General features: G+C 38.4%; 1 protein-coding gene across 1 annotated transcript; it reads left to right on the top strand.

Moving 5' to 3' along the window:
• Positions 1-823: 823 nt before the first annotated feature.
• MAT1A (methionine adenosyltransferase 1A) lies at positions 824-22,125 on the top strand (the record flags this gene model as incomplete). Its single annotated transcript, XM_080347729.1, has 12 exons — positions 824-917; positions 7,768-7,845; positions 8,702-8,824; positions 10,564-10,676; positions 12,266-12,409; positions 13,206-13,424; positions 16,355-16,537; positions 17,082-17,215; positions 18,126-18,141; positions 18,920-19,049; positions 21,384-21,463; positions 21,967-22,125. The coding sequence occupies 12 exons, from the start codon at positions 824-826 to the stop codon at positions 22,123-22,125; spliced, it is 1,473 nt and encodes a 490-aa protein (XP_080203855.1).
• Between the last annotated feature and the right edge of the window lie 2,322 nt (positions 22,126-24,447).

Below are 24,447 nucleotides of genomic sequence, written 5' to 3'. Positions count from 1 at the left end.
TATCTAAATTAATAGAAGAGAGGACAGAGGAAAAGAAAAGCAAAGGCTGAAGGGAGGGGTCTATGTAAATGAGAAACACTCGTCATGCTAGATCTTATCAGATGCTTCGTCTCTCACATGTACATGAAGAATGAATGAAAATGAAATAAAAAAAGTTTCCTGAGAGAATTCTACTTTTCAAGAGATGAAAAAGTGAAAGGAAAATATAGTTATATGATGCAGAGCAAACTTCTTCCAGTCTCTTGCTAGGAAAAAATGTGCATTTGTGGATTTTTTTATCTATCCCGGTAAAACCACAACACACAGTTGCAAGCTCAACATAGATCCCAGCATTAGGGGAGAGACAAAGTGAAGAAGCAACTGACTTGAGCTGTCACCAGGACTCCTGGACTACTTCATACTCAGTTGATTTGCTAAGATAACCAATCTCGCACGGATTGAGTCCAGAATGTTTCCAAGAACTGAGTTAATTAGTGAAATATCCTAAAGTTAACTAACTCCCCTGCCAAGAAATGGGCTCTTCCATTTTCCTCACATGATTCTCTAGGCACTTTCACTTTTCCATATATAGGAGCAGCTCAGGGACTGACAGATCAGGCTAGGTAGGGATACAGGCTTCAGGCGCATGCATACTCCTTGCATGTGTACACAGATGCAAGCACACGCTGATTTTACACACTGAAATTCAAGTTAGTGTAAGAGGTAATAAGTGAAGACAGCGATAGTCCTGTTGGCAAAGAACCTTCTCCTTTAAGAGAAGGCACTAAAGGCAGAACTCTTCAGCCACTGTTTATAATAATCCGTCAGGAAAAGCATCACGATCATGAATGGGCCAGTGGATGGTTTATGCGATTACACGCTGGATGATGAAGGGGCTTTCATGTTCACATCGGAGTCTGTGGGAGAAGGGCATCCAGGTAAGAAACCAACTCTGGCAAATGTGTAAAAATATTAATATTTTGATTTAAAATTTTTTAAAAGCCCAAATAATTATTCTTCTGCTATTTATCTTGTTATGGGACTAATTTGTAACAAGGTGCTTTTTACTTTATTTCTGTTGGACCTTGTCCATATAGACTATAGAACTGCTATAACTAGGGTGCTTCCAACTGGAGTTTATGTGCCTTTGCAGGGTGCGTGTTACACTGAGGGGGGCAGTGGGGTTTATGGTTGCTGCTCCTTCCTTTTGATCTAAATTTCTTCCAGTATTACTGTGTGGACACTGCTATATCTCTGATAGACTCCAGTTTCACATATGGATAAGAACGCATAGCTCACTTCTCAAGTTCCATATCTTTATGGGCCCTGTGCAACTGTCCTGCATATATGCTATGCTCTAAAACTGTCACCCATGACAGGAATATCTCTAGGCAGGCTATTTTAAAGCCTTTAAAAGTCAATGATCTCAGCAGCTGTACATGGCAAAGCTGCTGATTTTTTTCCTTCCATTCCATCATCTGATGCAATATATGGAATTGCTTAAGCAAATAGTGGACAGTTATTTGCTAAACTTTATGTACGGTCAGCAGAGGTTAGTTCAGTTTTATTGAAAACAAATATTCGTCTGCCATAAACATGTACCTTATGTCAACAGCAAGTGTTCCTCCAAAATGAGGCCAGGGAACAGTGGATTGTTTGATGTCCTGAAAAGTGTATTTCTTTTAGAAGCTGTTTTGGCATCCTGTGCCTTTTGCTATAGCAAGGCTTTTTCAGATCTGTACTCATGTGAGTAAATCATAAATGGATGGAATGACATACCAGAGAATAAAAAAGTCAGCAGTGAGAATTTTATGTCTATAATTCTGAAAGTCTTCTAGAATATTAACTTATTACTGCAGATCAAATCCATGGCTGATGCAATTGAGTACCTCTCTGTCAATGTCAAGGCAGCTACATCAAGTTAAGCCAGTTGGGGTTCTTTCTGATGTAACACAATTAGAAAATGACAACCTTACTTGGTACTTGGGACATAGGTCCCATCTCAGACTTATATATAATTACATCCAATGTCTGTAGCAAAATGTAGTTTTGTAGGAAAATAACGTTATACAATACAGTAATTTTAAATTGTTCATGGTATTTCCAAATATAACAGCTCACAATCTGTATTACTCTAATAATAATTTTTAATCCCCCTGGGGCAGTAATAGGTAAGTCTCAGAACAGGAAGAGTTCAAGTGAGTCCCCAGATTTAGCTTTGTCCCTTGGTGTCCTTCCTCTACCAATGCTCTTTTTGTCTTTTTGTCTTGTTTCTTGTTTTGGAATTTATCTCATTTGTTAGTTCTTATTCACACTTCCTTCTTTATTTCCAAAAACTCTTTTGGCCCTCGGTAGGCATTCTTTTAAGCCCCATGAACATTATTTTCCTCCTGTGCTGAAATACTTGGCAGGCAAAGGTACCACTTGTGAGATTTGTGTACAGCCTCTCATCTGACAGAGGTTGCCAGATCTTTGAATACTGCGAGATGGGAAGTGACTACCCAAGAGGTGTATTGTAGAGGGAGTGGAAAACTGAAATTTACTCAGACATTTTCAAGACTGTGATGCTTATACTTTCTTAGACAGCCTATGACAAAGATCCACATTTTCCAGATCAAGGGAAGGCAGGTTGACAGTATGCAACTCTGGGTGGTCCTGCAAATTCTCATTCCTGAACACAGCCCAGTAATAGGTTTTAATCATCTCAGTGATAGCTCTAGTTTCTGACAGCAAACTGATCAACCTTACGTCCTAGCAAACCGCTCTTTTCCCTGGCTGCCTGGTTGGTTTTACAGAAGAGGTGTAGACATGCCATTGTTTTTTTTATCACCCAGGAAAATCTTGTCTATTTCTTAAAATGGGTCCCGGGATCTGAGGCTGTAGTTGGGCTTCTGACATTATCAGTAGCACTAGAATTTTTTTATGAGTTTTGAGTTCCTCTGTTTGTTATCAAATGGATTATTTGTGTGCTCTTGATTGTTTATCTTCTGTATGCGATAGTATAGTTTTGCCAGAGGGCATTATGTGAAGTAAAGATCCCGAACCAGATCTTTGTCTGGTGGAAATTTGAATTGTTCTGATTATATTAGCTGAGGACTGAGTGCTTTAATGGAGACCTTCTTCTTAATAAACAAAGCAGGAGAAATTATATGCTTATTTATTTGGGTATGCAGAGAACTGCCTTATACCTGTACAATGCCTAAGAGTTCTATGTCACTAGGAAGCCCAAATTCCAGAGAAGCAAGTAATGGCTGGCAATAATTAACATGCAGTTATTACCTATGCTCCCCAATGACTTCATTGAAGACTCTTCCCAGTACAAATTTTTCAAAATCCCTCGGGTATAAAATTTGAGACTTCCTTCCAGGTCTTTAATCTTAGCATTTAGTGGTTTAAATTCCAAACTCTTTGAAGTCTTACATGTGACTTCTTCATTTCAATGAAATAAAAGCACATAGATAGCAGCATGGGGAAAATAATTTATATATATATATATATATATTTCTTGGTTTTTGTTGCTACTCCATTCTGCTTTGTCCAGTAGCATCTGTCTGTGCTGCACAATGGTTTCACTGTGCTTCAAAAGGCATTGTGTGCTTCACTGACCCACAATGTCCTACAGGTGCCAAACCAGTTGGGACTCATTCCTTCCACTATCTGGTGTGACTTAGACAGAATTGCCCACCAATAGAATGTCATTCAGTTTTCCAGTAAGTATCAAGGAATCTCTTTAAAAATATAATGGAAAATCTCTGCTAAAAGCACCCTCAGATTTTCAACCATATTAAAAACATATGTGTATCTTCTGGATATCCACAGAAAAAAAAATCACAATAAAAACCCAAAACCAAAAAAATGGAAATTGCAGATCTTTCCAGCAAGTCGATGCTTGTATGTCTTATATTTAACATTATATATACTTAACAACATGGTATACACTTAACAATATACATAATATTTCAGTAAACTATGTATTGAACAAAGAGAACAGATGTACAAGACATTTAAACAATGTGGTGTTAATATTGAAGTACCGCTGCAGTTTTCAATTAGGACTCCTCAAGAGTCTTTTAAATGGGAAAATTGTAATATAGCTCGGTTCAGCTATTCAAAGTCTTTCTAGTGAAACCTTTTTGGTGGAAACCTTATTTTTTGATGAAGTGCTCATGACTAGTATCTGTGTTTCTTAACTGTTTTAATCTGTTACCAGAAAACTGAGAATTGCTCAGTTTATCATATTTTGAATATATAATTTCAGGTTCTAGTTTAAAATTATTTTTCTCTGTCAATATAAATTAAGGATCATTAAAAATATCAAATTTTATTTTGATGATCACAGGTTTTTAAGAAAATCCACCCCACATTTTGAAATATTCAATGTTTATTTTATTTATTATACCATCAAAGCCAGAAGTGTGGTTGTACCTTTTTGTTGTGCTTCAAAGGGCAGAGGTTTTTTGAACTACATTTTCAGTTGTTAACTGCTGTTCATAGATTGTATGTGTGTGTGTGTGTGGACAATCTGTGAAACTGAATCCTTGGGGAGGTCTTGAGAACTTGCAGGTGTCACAGCTTGTTTTAGGCTCTTACATAATCTAGATTCATTAAACCAATTTATGTTCAACTGTGGAAAACTATGAAGCTCCTAATTATTTGAGATGCTGAGCGCCTCCTTTACCTCATAATTTGACAAGTGGGCATTTGAGTGGGGTTTGTCATCAGCTCCCCTAGACTCACTCATTCCTTTTACAGTTATCAAGAGCTGTTCTGCAGCTAATTGGCATCTCTGCCATAAGGCTGGGTCTGTGGAATGATTTGATTTCATGAAAAGAATTCATGGTTGTCTAATGCTTTCCTACTCAGTCAAGAAATCCTCAGCCTAGACATCCCTTTTGCAATATTTATCCTATTGGCTAGTAATTCGCTACATGAAGGTATGCATGAACTGAATTCTTACTTACGACATCATTTTTTTAAGACAGTAATACCTCACCAGAGGAAGTCCTTTATGCTTTCCCTGTTTCCAATAAAGAAGGAATAAAAATGGGAGGGAAATTATAGACAAACACATTCTGTCACATTTAGCAGCTAATAAGAGAAATGAGATGGCTGAGAAATTTAAATAACAGAATGAAGGGTGCACAAAGCCTGCTAAGCATTGCTAAAAATAAAATGCCTGGTTTTATTTTACACCAGAGACCTTTACTGATAGACGTCTTTAATTTAATACATTAATCAGCCAATCATCCAGCTAGGTTTCTCTTTCCAGTTTTGATAGATGTATCTGTATCTGAATTTGGATCTAGTTGCACTAGAGCTGCCGGTTGTTACACCAACAATCAGATATTACACGAATTGTTGAACTGATTTGTCTCAGCCTATTTTAACCTAAAGGTATGCTAACAGAATAGTAGACTGAATTACTCTAATGTATTATTTTAATTGATTAAGTTCTCATATAAGACCAGAAGGGACCTCTGATATATAATCTGGTCTGATCCTCGTGCACAATAATATTTCATGCAAGAATTCTTCAACATGCCAGTAAATGATGGTTGAACTTCATTCATACTTTTAAAAAAGTTACCCAGTTTTCATCTAGACATTCGAAGGAACAAAGAATCCTGCATACCACTAGATGGATGGTTTCAATGGCTCTCACCCTTTTAAGATTTTCCTTTTTGAATCTTTATCTGTCTCTCTTTAATTTCCAGCTATCAACTCTAGTTACATTATTATCCATCAGACAAAGACTTTTCTCTCAGCATATTATTTCTAGATTCTTAGAGACTGTGATCCCAGTGCCTATATAAGGGTTTCCTCTGGTAGTTTGCCTTTCCTTCAGCCTTTCAAAACTAGATTGAGCTTGATTGATTTAATCCTGTAAGACAGATTTTTCTGATTTTGGGACATTCTTCTCAGTATTTTCTAAGCCTTCCCACAGTTTCTTAATGTCTTCTTTGGAATACCACCACCAAAATCTAGTATTTCTGTAGCAATCTCAGTAACGTGATCGTATGGAGATTTTTTCATTTCCATGGACAACTGTTCTGTTTTTCTGTCACAATCTTTTCAGAGTAACCATTTTGTAAGGCAATCTCTCTCCTTCTGTAAATGTGGACTGTGCTTTTTGTTCATGAATGTTTGCTATGTTATTTCCCTGAGAGAGAAGCAAAAGATCTACTTTTCTATCTACCAGTATCCATGAAATAGTGTAGATACTGATACATTTCATGCACCACCCCCCCAAAAAAAAAACCAAAAACACCACCATGAAAACATCCTGTTAAATCTTCACTTCTTGATTTCCTTGCCTACTATGGCTAATGCTCCCTGGAGACATTTCATGAGAGTTTTAGTTCAGAAATTAATTTCAACCACAGCATGCAAAGCAAACATAAGATTCTTTGTACCACATAGATGCCACGAGGAGAAAAGAGGATGAATCACTCATATGGTATTGCTTGTACTCTTCTTTAAAGTTTTGGAAATAATGCATATAATATCCCTGTATGTGCCCTATGGTGAGCTTAGACAAACATGGGACACTGGCATCTAGTGCAGGTGAGACATGCTTCATCTGGAGGAAGGACAGGGATAAAGATTGTTCCTGGCATAGAAGCTCTGGTTGGTGAAAAGACTACAAAGCAGTCCCGGTCACTAGGAGTTTACTACAGGGCATCAGACCTGCATTAAGAAGGTCATCCTATCCCACTTGCTCTGTGGTCCCACCCAGGTAATAAAAAAATTACATATTTTCATCAATAATTTTTTTCTTTTATGCTTGAAAATATGGTTGTATTTCCTTATACAAATGGAAAAGAGAGCAAGAAGAGATACGTTTTAATCACCTCTGCCACCTTTGTCCCCAGTCTTGCTAAACAAAGTTCATTTGGATTCCCAACTAAATTGCAAGAATGGTGTCTGGTTCCTGTTTGGAAATAATTGTCCCAGATTTAGAAACCTATGTACAGCTCTTTCAAGGCTGAAAGTTCCAATGCAGCCTACATTTGGTAATTGTCTCTTGTGTTCATTCTTTTTGTCCTGAAGTGGCTAATATGAGACATGAGTGTCCAAATCACGTTCCTTCTCTAGTCTTTGATTTGTCCCTCTTAGCTAAATATACACCTTCCTCATGAAAATAGATGAGAATTTATTTTGACTTGAGGTTAAATGTATTGAAAGTCTCTAATGACATACTCTAACAAAACATTGCTTTCCAACAGATTACATTGCGACTGTCAAGGCAGGAGATTAATTTGTTTTGCCATACAGCATGTTACAGCAACATCTAAACAATACAATTAAATTATATGAGAAAAATTGCCATTTTCATGTGGAAGGCACTTTTATGGGTGCTGCAGTTCTGTATTCATCTGATTAGCTACATTATTTGATTAAGATTCATTATTCATTAAAATGGGAAGGAGGGAAGGAAGGAGGGAGGGAAGGAAGTGGGAAGGGAAGGAGAGAAGGAGGGAGGGAGGGAGGGAGGGAGGGAGGGAGGGAGGGAGGAAGGAAGGAAGGAAGGAAGGAAGGAAGGAAGGAAGGAAGGAAGGAAGGAAGGAAAATTACAGGTAAAGTTGTAGTCAGTATGAGTTTACAACAGTAAGTAAATTCTCTGTTGTATCTACTGACTTTGCTTGCAGGATGTTTCATATGTCTTTCTATTTATCTAGCTTAAATATTCCAGTAATAAGCAACAAAGAAGTCCTCACTGAAATATCAACCTATTCACAGTGATGCTAACAGTCCATGTTTCATGTTGACTGCTTTGGTGTCTTGCAGATAAAATCTGTGATCAAATTAGTGACGCTGTTCTAGATGCTCATCTCAAACAGGACCCAAATGCCAAGGTTGCTTGTGGTAAGTTTGCTGCTTTGCTTTAAACGATCACCCGGTCACTGTTCTTTTTTTATAATGTTTGCAATGATCTTGATGCTATTATTTGCTGACTCATTCTACTCTCAAAAAATGACATGAGAATTACAGTCTTCAAAAGAAGGAGGAATGAGAAGAAAAAGTAGAAGTTTTGTAAAGACTGAAGCCTAAGTAGGCTGTAGAAGGATAGGATAATTAATTTTGTGCGTGGACTGAATTTGCCTGGGAGAAACAGATTTGGCTTCATTACAGTGGATTTTTGAAAGAATATTTGAACGCTTTGTTGGAAGTTGATTTACTACATCTAAAAAAGTACTATTTTTTCAGTCCAAGTCCCCATAACTGCTTGTTTTTTGAAATCTCTTCAGAAAGAGTTGTGCTATCAATTCTCAGGTCATTACCTCAGTCCATGTATTATGTAACTAAATCTCATCTTCAGATTCTGCCTTCTGGGACTAGAAGCAAGTTTTCAAAATGGTTGATCATGGATGAGTTTGTTTAGCCTCAGTATGTATCCTAGAGTGATTAAGTGCATTTAGAAATCACAGTTTAATGCTTTACTTCACTAAAATCTGTGTATATCACTGCATCATGCTCAGTGTTTTGACTTTCCCATTTGTAAATTGGACATATTAGTCTTTTCCTTACTTTCAGACATATGGTGAGTATGAAAAGGCTTGTTGTAGAAGGAGCTAATAAGGCTAAAAATATGGGTAGAAAGGACTTATACTGTATATGGCCAGTAGATTTCTCAAAATCACCATCATCACAAACATTGTTATTTCTCTTAGCAGGCTGGGTTATTCTGCTGTTGTGATCCTGTTTTCATCTCTCTTTTCAGAGACAGTATGTAAAACAGGAATGGTGTTGCTCTGTGGGGAGATCACATCTCATGCTATTGTGGATTATCAACGAGTTGTCCGAGATGCAATTAGAAATATTGGCTATGATGATTCAGCTAAAGGTTGGTGAAAAACTCATAAGATCCTTGAAGAGCAAGCAATAGGCAACTGCAAAACAGGTCTGTCATCACTTCCATATACGGGCTTTAGCAAGCTTGATAAAAACTGAATATCCTGTGTGAAAGCTGCTTACATGGTGCTACGGGATACAATTTCTGGCTTTATCCCAGTAAGTAGAAAAACCATCCTATATTAGTTAATACTGAAGTCGAGCAGGCAGAATATATTTTGAACTGTGGTACTATGCCAGAATAATTAACTGCAACTTGAGCCACAGAATCTACTGCTCCTCCAAACCTGCAAGAACTTGAATCTCGGTTATTCATTTGGCAAGCTGATTGAAGCATCTTGATGTGAAAGAGTGGGAAGAAGAAACCTAGTTCATTTCACTGTAACGTTGTGTACGTGTACTGTGGTAGCATCTAGAATGATGAGGTGTAAAGCTGGTTCTCACTTTGCGAGGCGCTCTGTTAGCTCTGAACAACTCCTCCTAGACTGAGCAGTGTGCAGTCTAAATCCATTTTGTGTAATGTACAAATGATAAAAAAGACAAAATGTTCTATATACCAGACACATTTCACCTTCTGATTTGCCATGTATCAGTTTATACATTAGAAATATTCCAAGTATACTGTTACAGCAAAGTGTTTCTTTTAAGAGCTTTTGGTTAAACAAAAGTTGTTTCTTGCAGTACTTTAATTGCTATTGAATTCATATGGAGATTGTGGCAGGAGACTATTATATCAGCACATCTGCAGGTTACCTCTACCATCACGTAACAGCAGTGCTTTCAGAAAATGCTGGCAAATCTAGTAGGTCATAAATCTCCTTTTTATTCTAACTGCCAAAAAACATAAGGGGAGACGCAGTGACCCAGAAAAAACAATTTCTATGCAGAAGTTAAAAAAAAAAAAAAAAAAAGGTCAAAAAAACCAATGGCACACAGAAATATAATTTTCTTCTCTACATAGCCTACTTAAAAGATGGTGAAGAGTGTTTTTCAAATGGATCATGTGAATATGGACATGTATATATGTTGTATTGTCTGAACATGAGTTTGTTCAGCAGCTGGCAGTAGCAATAGTTCTAGGGAAGGTTAGACTTGGAGAGAAGCAAGTTACTATTAATATGCCTAGGAACAGGTGGAGAATTTTGCCACAATCTTCTGTAAATCTTTCAAGTTCTTTTTAAAACCTTCCTTTTGATCTCTGAAAGTAATGTAAATTCTCACTTCTGTGAGAGTTGAATCTGGTTTTTTCCCTGTTCATGGCTCTCACACAAACTCCCTCAAGAGATTTAGGTACAGACACTGCTTTGCATGTATTAAAAATAATGTATCAGAGAGCAGAGAGTTAAGTTGCTGAAAACATCAGCTCCTAGGAATTTAAGTAGAGGTTTTTAATACTATTTATTTGGGAAAGGCTGATTATTTACTTTTTTGACTATTTTTCTGTAGTTAAGAATTTATAATCTGAATTGGTTGGGCGCAGAGTGCCAGTGCAAGAGAAAACAAGCAGTAACAAGCAATAAAGACAACCCTATATGCCACACTCCCTCCCAAAAAAAGGTTTTAAATGTTGTTGTATTGACAAAAAAATGTCACTAAAAATAGCAATTAGGTTGTGAGTTCTCAATGCAGTATCCTACCCTTCAGAATGAAAATTTTGTCATGTGGTTCCGTGTTGCTTTCCTTAACTGTGACAGGAAACACTAATTTGCCACTATTCCTTTTTCCAAATAGGCTTTGACTACAAGACTTGTAACGTTCTAGTGGCACTGGAGCAGCAGTCACCTGACATTGCTCAAGGTGTTCATCTACACAGGGATGAAGAGGATGTTGGTGCTGGAGATCAGGTAGACATGACATCACATCTAAACATCAAAGCTGTTTGAATGGAAAGTTTACCCTATCTCATTGCCCTGTTTTCTAAATCAAAACCCATGAGAAGGTTTCCACGCTTCTGTCTTGAGTTAGCCCAGAATAAAAAATATAATTTTATTGAAACACTTGCAGATTCTTGGAGTGCAGACCTTTGCCTGCTGTTTGTTATAGCACTCCATGTGAGTCAGGAGGGCTCTGGCAGCTTGTAGTAGCTGAGAATGTGCCCTTTAGAACTTAGCAAAGATTTTTTGCTTATGTATTTAATGTTTTTGTTGAGTAGCTTTAGATTCATTAAACTATACACCTTGCAGCCAGACCTGTCTTCAAAGATGGAATAAACAAAGCATCTTTTCACTTTCACAGAGCTCTTGAGATTTTACACAGCAAAAAATTAGGCGATGTTTCAACTATCTGCAACATTAGCACAATGAACACAAATACATCAGAGTACTTCTAATTCTCACTTATTTCCCAGAGGCAGCTATTGTAATAGGTGTTTCACATAATTAAGGCTGTCCAAGCTGCATTTCTATGAGCTAAATAACATATGTAGGTAATTATGGTGTGTTCCCAAGAGAAAGATGCTAACATAAAAACTCCATAACCTGACTGATGCCAGTATGAGTGAGTTTAACATTTACAGTAGTTATCATTAGTAGCAATATCTAGTTTATAACAATGCTGTTGAGCACCATAAGTGGAGATATCAGAGTCCAGGAGCCAAGCTAATATTGTTCAAAAACCCCTTGAGGAATAAATTAAAATATTTTTATGCTGTCATAATGACATAATACTACATAAGATGAAAAGATATCTGACTTTCTGTGGTACTTTGATGGCCTCCCTTCCCATTGTATCAAAGTATCTTCCTGTCTTTTTTTAAATCACAACTGACACTGGATGAAGAGGAAGAAAATGCTGCCAACTCTATTTAACAGATTATAACCTGATGCAGGGAACATGACTGAGTAACAATAGAAGCTGTGACTAGAAGTGTGTGGCATTGAAAATCTGAGCCTGGTGCCTTAACTGTTGAGTGGTACATCCTTCATGGAGAATTCATATCCCATTCCTCTGAAATGTCAGATGTGAACTGCAGTATGAGTGTCTCTGTATTCACACATTAAAGCCTCTGCAACCTATCCAGGCTAATGAGAGCACCTTTCCTATGACAGAATAGTCCTGAAATTGTTTTGCTCCGATAGATTTTTTTTTTTCTGTGAAAGAACCTGTGAGGTTTGTTTGTTTTTGTTTTAATCTTTTGTTTGTTTTGGTTGGTTGGTTGGTTGGTTTTCACATAATCTTCTCGATTTTTGTCCAGGTTTCCTGCTTGACATGTAAATCTTTAAACTTTCAGTAAAAAATTCTAGGGACTTGGTTTGTTTCTCATTACACTGTAACGTGTTGCAGCCTGATTTGAGTTTAGGCTTCTTGTGCTGTTATGTAAAACAGTAGAAAGTAAACCTGAGGGTACTGTTTACTGTTTGCTTCACATGAGATCGTGTTGCCTTTCATTGTGGTGTTTTTAACAGTGATTGAAGTACATTTTCTCCTCCTGTAGGGTTTGATGTTCGGTTATGCAACAGATGAGACAGAAGAATGTATGCCTCTAACAATTATTCTTGCTCATAAACTGAATGCCAGGTTAGCAGAGCTGAGGCGTAACGGAGAACTTCCTTGGCTGAGACCTGACTCTAAGACACAGGTAAATACTGCTATGGGTAGTCCACAGAGTTGAAAACTAACATTTTTTTTTTCTTTCCTTCCTAGAAATCTTTTGTTTGTTTGTTTGTTTTTTTTTTTGTTTTTTAAAAACAAACAAACAAACAAACAAACCAGCGATTGATGGTATACAGAGTATCAGGATTCCTGCTACATAACCTACAAGTAGCATATAAAGCACTTCTGCTGATGATACTGTCTCCGTTACTGCTGGAAAATGGTTAACCTGTATCAGAGTGCTAAGAGCACTTAATCATCTACCAGTGAAGAAACATTTAACCCTTCAAACCTAAGTGGTCTGTGATTGTTTGAAAAGTGACAGCAGATCCAAAGGACTTATTTGTATTTAGGGTTTCAGGCTAGCCTTTTTGAAGATACACTAAGAACATGAATTTCTGAGGCTTGGGCGTTTTGCTGGAAATCCCAACCAAAAGACAGATTTGGGACAATTTCATAGAAAATCGGATTGTCCACATTGGGTCTTTTTGTTTTGTTTTGTTTTTGTTTTGTTTGGTTTGCTTTGGTTTGGTTTTTGTTTGTTCGTTCTCATTTGGTTTGTTTGGTTGGTTTTGGTTTTCTTTTCCCTCAGCACTGCACAAAGAATTAGGCAATAGGCTTAATTTCTCATACCTTGGTAACAATGTCAGCAGTGATCATTAAAATGTCAGCATTGACATTTTGCTAGATATTTTTTCTCTTGGAATAGGACAGCGTGTCATTTGATGGAGACAATTAATAGATTTTACAGCAACTTTGCTTTCTCTTCCTTATCTATTCAGGTCACAGTTCAGTATATCCAGGAGAATGGTGCAGTCATCCCAGTGCGTGTTCACACTATTGTGATATCTGTGCAGCATGATGAAACCATTTCACTGGAGAGTATGCGCAGAACCCTGAAGGATCGTGTGATTCAAGCTGTTGTCCCTGCAAAATACCTGGATGAGAAAACTATTTATCACCTTCAACCTAGTGGACGTTTTGTTATTGGAGGACCTCAGGTTTGTGTTGTATTATTTTGGTGCTTTTATCAGCTTGCCTTAGTCATTGAGTGTATGTCTCAAAATAAATGCTTGCCTTTTCAGCATGTCTGTCCTAGGCTGTGAGAAGCAAGCTGTCTAGTGGAAGTTTTAACTGCAGTTTTATGTGGGAGAAGCACCCAGGATTTCATGTACTGTATTCCAAAGGAGCGTTGGAGAGCATGGTTATATCACACATGTGTTGTGAGTAGGCAGGCGAGTTGAGCTGAATCTTATATTGCCTGTGGAACATACAGCCCAGCTCTGTGTTTTCTCAAACCATCTTGAGTCCAGCACTGAGTGAGACACACAATCCTTTCTCATTGAAAGCATGCCTTACAGAGATGAACAAGAGAAGGTTTAAGTCTCTTATGGTAAACCTGGTTTTCAGATCTATATCGCTTGCACTGTTCTGTGACACCAATGAGAGTGGAAGGTGCCTATCTGTTCTGAAAATCGGCCCCTTATAGGCTTTTCCTGGTGAGAACGTAATGATTACTTTTGCTTTATCTGTGCAATGCAGGAGCTGGGATTTGTAATTTGATCGTGAACTCACATAAGTCATGCAGAACTTTTACATCCTGTAGGATCAGGACCTTTGAGATTTAGGTTTTGAAAACAAATTCACCATTCTCAATGTTTTAGGTTTCAGTTCCCTTCAGAACTATCACAGCAAAATTTCAAAGCTCCTTCCTGAAGTTAGGCCCAATTTTACAACAAATCCAAGTTGACATGGTTTTTCCTTTGCTGTTCAAATTCATTTATTTACTGGAATTTTCCAGAATTATTTCTAAGATGCTGTGTCTTTTTGTTATGTTAGTGCCATGGAATAGCTAAGAAGGTGTTGAGATTGTGATTCTGTGATTATAATAATGATTATACAAAAAGTGTAGTTTTGTGTATTTGAATTGGTTGTATCACTGTAATTTTGTGTATCATCGACATGCTAGTCTATGGACAAATTAAGAGGCAAACCTGAGCTGCAGCTGGGAGCAAATGAACCACTGTAGCAATCATAGCTACATGCAAAGGCTACACATGAAAGTTTTCAGGTGTGCACTGAGCTCCACCCATATAAAAACGTAATATAGTTCCATTTGCTAAGCCAACTAGGAATACCTTTTCTACTCTCATGATGGAACTGTATTGCTTTTGTTTGCACGTACAAACACAGGTACGTCGCAGTGTATGTTTGTAGCTCTGTAAACCTGGATAAGTTTACTTAGCATGGGTCAATCTGCCTGTGTGTCCGTGGCCTTACAACTGCTATAATCTCTTGTGCAATTTCCAGTAGCATTGCAGCAACCAGAAGATAACTATTTCTTTCCTTGTCATTTGTGTCTGTAAGTTCCTGATTACTTTTTATAAGGATATTAATAAGTTTCATTTTTAACAATGGTAGCTATGGAAGGCTGTCTTAATCACCAGCTCAGTTCATCTAAGGAAGACACATGTATTTCATCTGGGATTTTTTATGTTTTCAAGCAGGGTGGTAACCTGAATTCTGGCTATGGCAAAATTAGTAATTCTGCTGCTGTCACTGTGTTCCCTACTGCAACACCTGCTGGTTCTGTGAGGACATTACAGCTTGTTGCAAATGCGCCCTTTCAGCACCTTCAAAACGAGGGGTGGTTTTTTTCCTTTCAGCTGTCCCTTTCCTCTCACTCAGCTCTGCAGTGAAGTCATGATGCCACAGAAGGTGTTCTCATTGCAACTATCGGTGCCACCAGAAATTAAGGTTTGAGTTGAGCAGAGCTTCAGGAGGACAGGTTCCGTTAGACAAGCTCAGTTATCTGCAATTCAGATTTATGTCTCATTGCTTTCTTAACAGAATGGAATAAACAGTACCAAAGTTTTCCTTCTATGTATACACACAGTCTTTCTAAGAAAAACTTTCTCTCTCTGCTTGTGTTTGCTGTGAAAAGATTCCAGCAGTTGAATTTTACTGGTGTGATATTCTGTAGGCAAAGAATTTCAAACCTGCCTGCACAGGTAGAAACAGATTTTCAAATTTGACCATGTTTGCATTTACACCAGAAAGCTTAAACTTTTAGTAAATTGAGGGGTCAGACAATTAGTGAGGTACCGATCAGCTAACTAAGATCAAGTGAACGTATCAGGTACTTGAGAGGAGCAATCAGGATAGCTGTGTAGGCAGCTAAAAGGTTATCTGCACTTCCTTATTTAATATTTTAGACTATTAATCTGTAAGTATCTGGTCTTAGAAAGAAGTAATCCTTCTTTCTCATTACCTATATATGCCTACTACTCCATACTTGTGTATAATTTAAATTAGATTATAACTATTTTGGGGTTGAAAAGGTGTTTTTAGTACATATTTGTGTGACACTCTCTTATGTTACTGTAAAGGAAGTATTGGGTGCCAGCCTACATGTAATGATGTATAAGGTAGTGCTGGCATACCTTTTGACGGTAAATAAAAAGACATAAACTGTTTAATATTCACAGAACTTTGGATTTTGACCAAACGATATAAAAGCTTGATTTTTTTTTTAACAGTGTAAAATCTCTCAATGGTTTCTTTTTGGTTTGTCAGCAATATTCTGTATTCAGTTTGGATGTGATAGACAGGTAACTTTTAAATCAAAGTTCCCATATCATCTGGAATATTTACTTTTGAAACAGGCAGTGCATGTTCTAGCTATCTGGGTGTAAGCCCATTCGCTTGACTATCAATCACTATTTGTGAATGTCTTGTCTTATGAATCTGGCTTTAAAAAATATTTATAGCTGTTGTAGCTCAGTGAAATAAGTTCATTGCTACCCCACAGCAACCCATATGTGGTGAACTTAACTTCCACATTGTTTTAGTCTGCTGGAGGATGCATAGCCTTGTTTGAGAGTTGTAATAAAATAGATTGTAAAGTGACTAAATTCTTTTATCAATTCAGGGTGATGCTGGTGTTACTGGTCGAAAGATCATTGTGGATACTTACGGTGGCTGGGGAGCCCATGGAGGTGGTGCCTTCTCTGGCAAAGACTATACAAAGGTGGACCGATCAGCTGCGTACGCAGCCCGTTGGGTGGCCAAGTCCCTTGTGAAAGCTGGGCTCTGTCGCCGTGTTCTGGTTCAGGTATGGTTCGCTATGAATGCTGCTTTTCTAAAAAATGATTTTTCCTTTTCAACTTTACCTTGAATATACATCATATGAGACACTGTAGTAGAAGCAGTCTTGGTGACAGCTTGAGGTTGAAGAAAGGAAGACCTTGATGTGCTCAATTCATGACCACTATAATGTTGTTAATGTACTATCAGCTTCTTGAAGCTGGAACTTTTAATTTAGCTTTCATTTTATTGGCTGTTTTTCTGGACAGTTACTGAGCCCTCAACCCTCTTATGCTTACTGTCATGGAATTAAGCATGGAGCATCCAGATGACGGGGAAGAAAGTTATCCAGAGTATTCAGCATTTTCAAAGTTTGTTTGTTTGTTTGTTTGTTTTGGGGTTTTTTTTGGGTTTTTGTTTTTGTTCTACAAATACAGATTGCATAAATATGGGAAGTGAAGGAGAGGCCTTAGTTTTCTTAAGATGGCTCATGAGTGAATGCTTTCTTCTGTTGCATACTGTTACCAGCTGAGATGCTGTGTTTATTTGCTATGGTTTCTTTTTTGCCATAGGTTTCTTATGCCATTGGGGTAGCTCACCCACTGTCCATTTCAATATTCACTTACGGAACTTCCCAAAAAACAGAGAAAGAGCTGCTGGACATTGTGCACAAAAACTTTGATCTTCGGCCTGGAGTCATTGTCAGGTATAGAAACACACAAAAAGAAAAATACATTGGTGATTACATCCTAGATGTGATTTCTTGCAAAACCATTAGATGTAACAATTTAAGAGTCAGCATCTTGAGCTAGCGTGGGATTGTTCCATGAAGTACAAAAAGACTTTCTCTCATTCTGCCATTCTGTCAGCCTTCACAGTTGATACTTTTTATGGATCTACCAGTGTACCATATCTTTTGAGATAACAGATGCCCTTTTCAAGTTTCATATGAAGCATATACTTCTAGCATTTCGGCTTATATAGTATCTGTAATTCAAATAAAATAACTTTTGTATTCCTATAATTTTAAGTTAATTTGCTATGAAAAAGATCTGCTTTGTTTTACAAGAGGAATTCAATGTTATTTCATCTTTTCCGTTAAAATTAATAATTCTCAATAACTTTTCCTGTACTTCACATTTAAGTTTTGTTGTCACTTTTATGGTTCTCTATTGGACATGTTTACTGGTATGCTGGTATGTGAGGAATTTTCTCTTCTTTTTATTATACACACAGGGATTTGGACCTAAAAAAGCCCATATACCAGAAGACTGCATGTTATGGTCACTTTGGAAGAAATGAATTCTCATGGGAGGTGCCTAAAAAACTTGTGTTTTGACAGTAGCAGTAACCCTTTAAAACAGAATGGAAGAGAAGTCCACTAATGATGAAGATGCTTCCAAAAATCAAATTTGACAGCTTTGTGTTCAACAAAAGGAATTTTAGATTTTAAATGGAAAGAAAGAAAAGGATATTTTCTTGGAAATTGATTTTTTTAACCCTCAGTGTCTTTCATTATCTAAGATACAAAGGACAGAATCTGTTTTGTTAATCACCATAAGACAACAAAATACAGTTTACTTTTTATTTCTGCTCTGTTGGTTCTTCTGATAAAGGCAAAGTATTACTCAGGTACGCAAACCAATGGCTGAACCTCAAACCTTTCATGTGCAAAGGCAAAAACAAGTTTCCCAACTCTGAGTAAGGATCAGCAGATCTCTTACTTCTAACTAGACAATGGGAAATTCTGGGGTCCAATTTCCTCACTGGAGTTAGCATTACATACAGCTAGGGGTTGTTTTGGTAGGAAAAGGCTGAATATCACATAACTGTATGTTGGCCTCTTTTGTAGATGATGGTTACATATATGTAGTATTTAAATCACCTTCACGGGGTATGTGCTGTTACTGTTGTGTTTCAATTACCTGTGGTTTTGAAACGTGTTCTCCTATAAAAAAATAATCATAAAATAAAAAGCTTTTTCCTACCAGGTGCCTCTTCTTCCGTTTTGTTGTTTTGTTGTTTTGTTTTGTTTTGTTTTAATGCTGCAGTATAGTGGTGCATCTCAACTCAGCCTCTTATACTCTTGTAGCTTTTTAGTTTACTGACATAATTGAATTTTTTGAGCTTCTGAAATCGTGGTATGACTTTAACTACATGTGGGATCTCTGTCTAGTCCTTGTGATTAATAGAAACTTGGTGAAAAACTGTTAGATTTTTATTTTTAACTCTTAGGGTTGTGCTATGCAGTATTCTCTTGAAATTTTTGCTCCTAAATGTTATGTTTATTCCGTGGTTTACCAGGTTTGCTGTAATTCAGGAGTAAAATAAAGTACATCGAAATAACTGCAGAACATTACTAAATATATAGAGAGCATGAAGTTAAAATTTGGACCACTCCCCTGTCCAGCAGTCTCTCACTGAAGAACGAGCCACTAGATGGCTGTGTGTCCCGCAGCTGTGGCAGCAAGGCTGTGCAAAAAGTGTGTCCCCGTTTGTGCCAGAAGTCGGTACTCAGTCTGGTACTCAGTCTGGTGCTGGTACCCTGTCACTCCTGCAGGAGACAGTGGCAGCTGCTCCTTCGGACAGGTCCAGGTAGCTGTTGTGCATGGTGGATTGGTTGTGATCTAGACTGAGGGCAAGGATGTTTCTGTGCTTGTGTGCTATATTGTCCTATAAGGTGACAAACTACTTTTTGCAAAGGACTGTGGATTAATTCAGGTTTGTTTAAATTGGGAGGATGTGAGATCACTTTTCATTAAAGAAAAGCTGCCATTCATTCTCTTCAAGTATGTTACATTATCTGTTCAAGCCAGCACTTTATTAATTACACTAATGCACTATATATACTATGTCGGTGGAGATGAGCAGGTAGTAGGTTCATGTGTAGCTCCTGATCTCGTGAGGACTTAGAGCATTAAACAACTGCCCTCGTTGGACAACTGGATACATTTGTGGCAGAAAAATATCTTAAAGTGCAGCTGCATTTTAGAGACTGTGTTGGCAAAAAATATCCCAGGGACAATTTTCCCAGCTCTGTGTTGTTCATCTTGCAAGGAAGAAGATTGTTGTGTGTGTTGGCCTCAAATATGTAAACTGTTTGGAGCCAGGTCCTGTTGGTCCGCCTTGAAACATAAACCTTGGCCTTCATTATTAAAGACTTGTTTTGCTAATGAACTTTTACCTACCCGTAATGTATACAAAGGCCTTTTACCAATGATAAGCAAGTTGCCATTCATGCTTCCATAGAACTGTTCTGTGGAAGTGTCACAGTCCTACACATAACTGATCATCAAGATGTCCCTGAGATGGCAAATAAAAGCACAGCTTTGTTAATGTGATGGAGGCCTCACCATTGGCTTAACCACTCGAGGATCGCCTCGTCATAACATGTTTCACTACAACTGGCAGAAACAAGCGAATGAAAAACAAATAAAAAAAAACCTGGAAAAGTGCTGTATAAATAAATCTATTGCATAATGTAACATGAAAGCAGAATGTCCCTGTCTCAACAAAACTGAACATCTGCTCTGGTGGTGACAGTAACAACCATTACAGTGTTGGCTGGAGCAGAAGCGTGTGTGTCCCGCTTGGCAGGAAAGGTCAGTGTGGGGCTTGGCAGTGGGGTGTGTGGGACAGGCTGGTGGCCGAAAGGCTGCGGCTCTGAAACCTGAACTTTACAGATGGGATCAGTCGGTCACACCTCTAGCATGTGAGCATTATTTGCATCATTGGATTAATCTGCTAGTAGGTGTATAGGTTAGAAATAACTAAACTTCTGTGGCAATTTTGCTAGCTATTCAGCTTTTCCCATAAATGAATATAAGCATATGAGGTTCCTGGCCACATTAAAACCAAACCAAAACAAAATTAGAAATACCATGCAATTGTTGGTGTAATATACACACAGAGACAGACATGCAGTTAGTAGTATGACTAACACACAGAAAGTAGGTTCATGCTCTGAGGATTATTTTTTTTTAGCTAAATTCTGGATGCTACAGGACATAGAGCACAGCGCCTTGGTCCAAATCAGATCACCTAATGTTCTAAGCTTTCTTTCTGAGCATGAGATACAGGGTTGAGCCCTGCAAGTGAGGCAGACTTGTGTCTTCTACGTTAATATATATATACGCATGTGTGTGAGTGAGACAGATGGTGGGGTGGTGGGGAGAGAGAGAGGGAGAGAGAAAGCACGAGCTGTGTGCATACAATGAACATGTTTATAGTAAACAAGCTAATCTGAAAATTTCCTGGTGGTGTTGGCAGCAGCAGGGAAGCCAGGCCACCTCAGTACAGTAACAAGTAACCCCCCCTTGCCCTCCCCAAACCCTGCTGGCAAACTCTCCACTGGCTTCCCAGCAAGTTGGGCAATGTGTGCATTCCCATCTGATGCTAACGCCTTATCACAGCACAGCCTCGGAGCAAGGCACATGGTAAACAACCAGTGACCCGCAGACGTGCGTCTTTGTGCTGGATTCCACAGCCCCAGCTCTTAGGAAAAAAATGCTGTTCAGCTCCTGCCTGCTCTGGAAAACACTGATTTTTATAAGTTTAGCAGTGCTACTTACAGGTAAGATATTGCTATCCTTGAATATGACTAATAATTATTTAAACAGTGGCTCTCTTAGAGAAATGAAGCATCCAACTTGGGAATCCAGCCCTGGGTGGTCAAAACCGGGCAGATTTCTAACTGTTTAGAATAACTTAATATTTGCACAGGTTATTGAACCCTGGTGGCCTCAGGTATACAAAGTAGCACCAGGACTACAGAATCGTGCTACCACAATTCACATAAACAAGTGCTGTTATGTGGCACATGTATCAGGAGAGACGGTTAACCAGCTATGTACCTCCTTCTGTTTGTCTTTTAGATTTTACTGAAATCAGAGCTTTTGCCAGTCCAAGTGAATGTAAAAGTGCAACCATAGATGATATGAATGAGAGTCTTGAGGTAAGAAGCTGGCTGCATTGGCCGTGGGCACACACATATGGACTGTGAGCTATTTATATGGGTATAGAGCAATAGCTAGATAAAAATACAGGAACTTTTTGTTTACATAAATTCACAAATAAGTGTTTTTACACTCTCTCTGTCTCACTCTGTGAGATGTCAACATTCAGAAGACAAGAATAATAAAGCAATGTTTTATATAGAAATAAGATAAAGTTGTTTAGAAAGGCATCTTTTCATATATATAGGAAAAACACCCCAACCCACACCAGCCCTCCCTCTTGAACTCAATATAATGGAAAGATCCTATCTAATCACTGTTTTCAAAAAAACTTACTGGATTTTTTCCAAAATATGGTGGGGAAATGAGTGGTTTTTAAAGCCATATAGTTTTCAAGATGGTTCTTCAAAAAAAAAAAAGGAAAAAATATTTGACCACTTTCATAACTTAATTCCAAGGCCTTTCCTCTTCAGCTTAGCCTTTTTTTCCCCTTACTCCATAGAAATATTCAAAATGCTTCAATGAAATGATTGCCAAAGGTGAAAAAGCTTCAATCAATTCCCTTGTCTGGAGACTGCAAGAAACACTTGATCTCCTGCGCCCTGTTCAAGAGAAACGTGAGGCCCCTCCTGAACCGATGCTCCTCTTGGCTGGGTGGTGAACAAAGTGCCAGTGGAGAAGCAATAAGAATTTTTTTTTTTTACGTACAGTTAGCATGAGCAAAGTGTCTGCATTTCCTGAAGGGTGGGAAAAAACACGCTAAAAGATATCTTAGCAACAAGGCAGAAAGCAAGAGTGCTCAACCCCTGTGCCAGCAGGCATCTGCGGGCATGGCAGCACCAACGCGCGGGGTCCCACCGTCCCCACAGCCCAGCTTTGGTGCCCAGTAGCAGCACAGGGCTCCAGCAAGAGCCTCTTTGGTGTCTGGCAGAAGACACGTCAGTTTTCCAATAAATATTTGGATGGGTTTGGGCATAATATTACTGAATGTCAGTGCTATGAATGCAAACGCCACTTTGACCCACTTCTGCATTGTAACTGGGGCTGACAGAGGACTTGCTTTGGCAAAATCATCTAGTGGGAGCAGTTCAATAAGTGTGCCTATGGTTTCCGTGGGAAGGGGGAGACTTTTATACTCCCTTTCATTCTGATATGTTGCTTTCTCACTTTCTTTCATTCTTTTTAATCCACTCGAAAGTTTGCAAGCAGCTGCCTCCGTGCCCACGCCCACTGGCTCCTAGAAATGGTGGGCTGGTGTGTGTCACCATTGACAATGCTCAGTACTGCAAACCCATGTGCAACAAGGTAATATTCAGGCCTTACTGTATCTATTCACTATTTTAAAAGTGTTTATTGTGTAATGCATAGTTTTCCTTGTTATATATATTTTTTCCTCCCTTAAAGCAGGGAGAGGTTGTATTGTGTGTATTGACTTTAACTGGCTGAATGTTTTTTCATCTCACCATTACCATGACGTAGACTAAGACACCATTTGTTTGTTTCTTCCTTGTCTTTGTTTCCCAAGGGCTATGACTTCCAATTCCTCAGAAGAAGCAGATTGTATGAAGCATGTGGCAATGCCACTGGGTTTTCCTGGACATCACAGCTTTTTGGAGGAAAGGCACTGGCTGTTTGTAACCGTGAGTATTTCTCAGACACATGGTCACAGGGACTGGGGGTTCTGCTGGTTTAGTTTTAAAAAAGGAGAACAGAAAAGTTTATATTTTCCTAACATGTGACAACCTTGGCAAGTGTGACCTTGTGAGAGCAAGTGCAGGGCCGGCAAACTGCTGAATGAGAAATCATGTTAGCTTTAAAACTATCACAAAGGTCTGAGCATCACTATTTCAGCTTGGGGTAGCAAATATGAAATGTATGCAGAGTTTGTGGGAAGATGCACCCTTTTTTCAAACAGTAAACAGGTACCACCTTAACACAAACTCTGCGTTGCACAAGGTCTGTGTGACCCACTGGACAGACAACAGCAGAACATAAAACTGCTGTTTATTTTGCAACAGTATTTGAAGAACCTCAGCAAAACTGGCCAACGCCTGCACTGTTCACTGCATGTACATACAATAAAACCCAGCAGCTGGACCCCAGCCAGCAATGCTGCCTTTTTCTTGTGGGAGCCCAAGGGCTTTTAGATCACTCTCATTGTGTCCAGTGAGCAATTTGACCTGAAGCAGGCTGTCTGACTCCGTTTCTATTGCCTTAATTTAAAAATAAATGTGTGTATACGTAAACAAAAAGACCAACCTATCTCTCTTATGGTTAATGGAAAGTATTTTACTGTTGACAGTGCCTTGTTGTTAGAGCAGTTTTCTTCCCCAAGGTTTACCAAAAGCAATCATCTAGGGCCTTTTATTCCAAGTTGAAGTCTTCAGTCTGGAAAACGGGAGTGCCGGTGCTTGTTTAAAAATCAGGACAAATCTAAGCTAAGTAAAAATCTAAGCCTTTTTTGTTTGTGTGTTTGTTTGTTGTCATCTTTGATCTTCCCAGCCTCTGAGATGGCCGTCAGTGGAGCAAAATCTGCTTATTTCCCTGCCAACAGCACTTGTCTGAGCACCTTAGCCTTCACTGAAACTCAGACAGAGCATCTAAACACCTTCCTCAAAGAGCTTGGTGAGCAAGGCATCGACAGCTCCAGCCGTGACAAGGAGGCTGATTGTATCATCTGTGGTTAGTAGCACCAAAAAGCTTGTGCCACAGACCAACCAGGCATCTGCAATTTGATGTGGGTATGTTGAAAAGTGAAGCAGTGAAATAATTGCTAAGACATGTAAACATACAGCTTTTATTTGGTTAAAGGACTAGAGATCATAGTCATAACTTGACTTCAGCTCTTGGATACAGATATATATGCTAAACCTAATCACATAGCTCATGACAGAGGTGTTTCAAAGCAAGGTCACTTTTATGGCTCAAATTTGTCTAGCTGGAATTAAATAAGAATTAGAGTTGTTTAATGTATTAGTCATTA

The sequence above is a fragment of the Nesoenas mayeri genome (genome assembly GCF_963082525.1).
Source record: "Nesoenas mayeri genome assembly, chromosome: 7".
Taxonomy (NCBI): domain Eukaryota; kingdom Metazoa; phylum Chordata; class Aves; order Columbiformes; family Columbidae; genus Nesoenas; species Nesoenas mayeri.
This window is presented reverse-complemented; position numbering and strand designations above follow the sequence as displayed.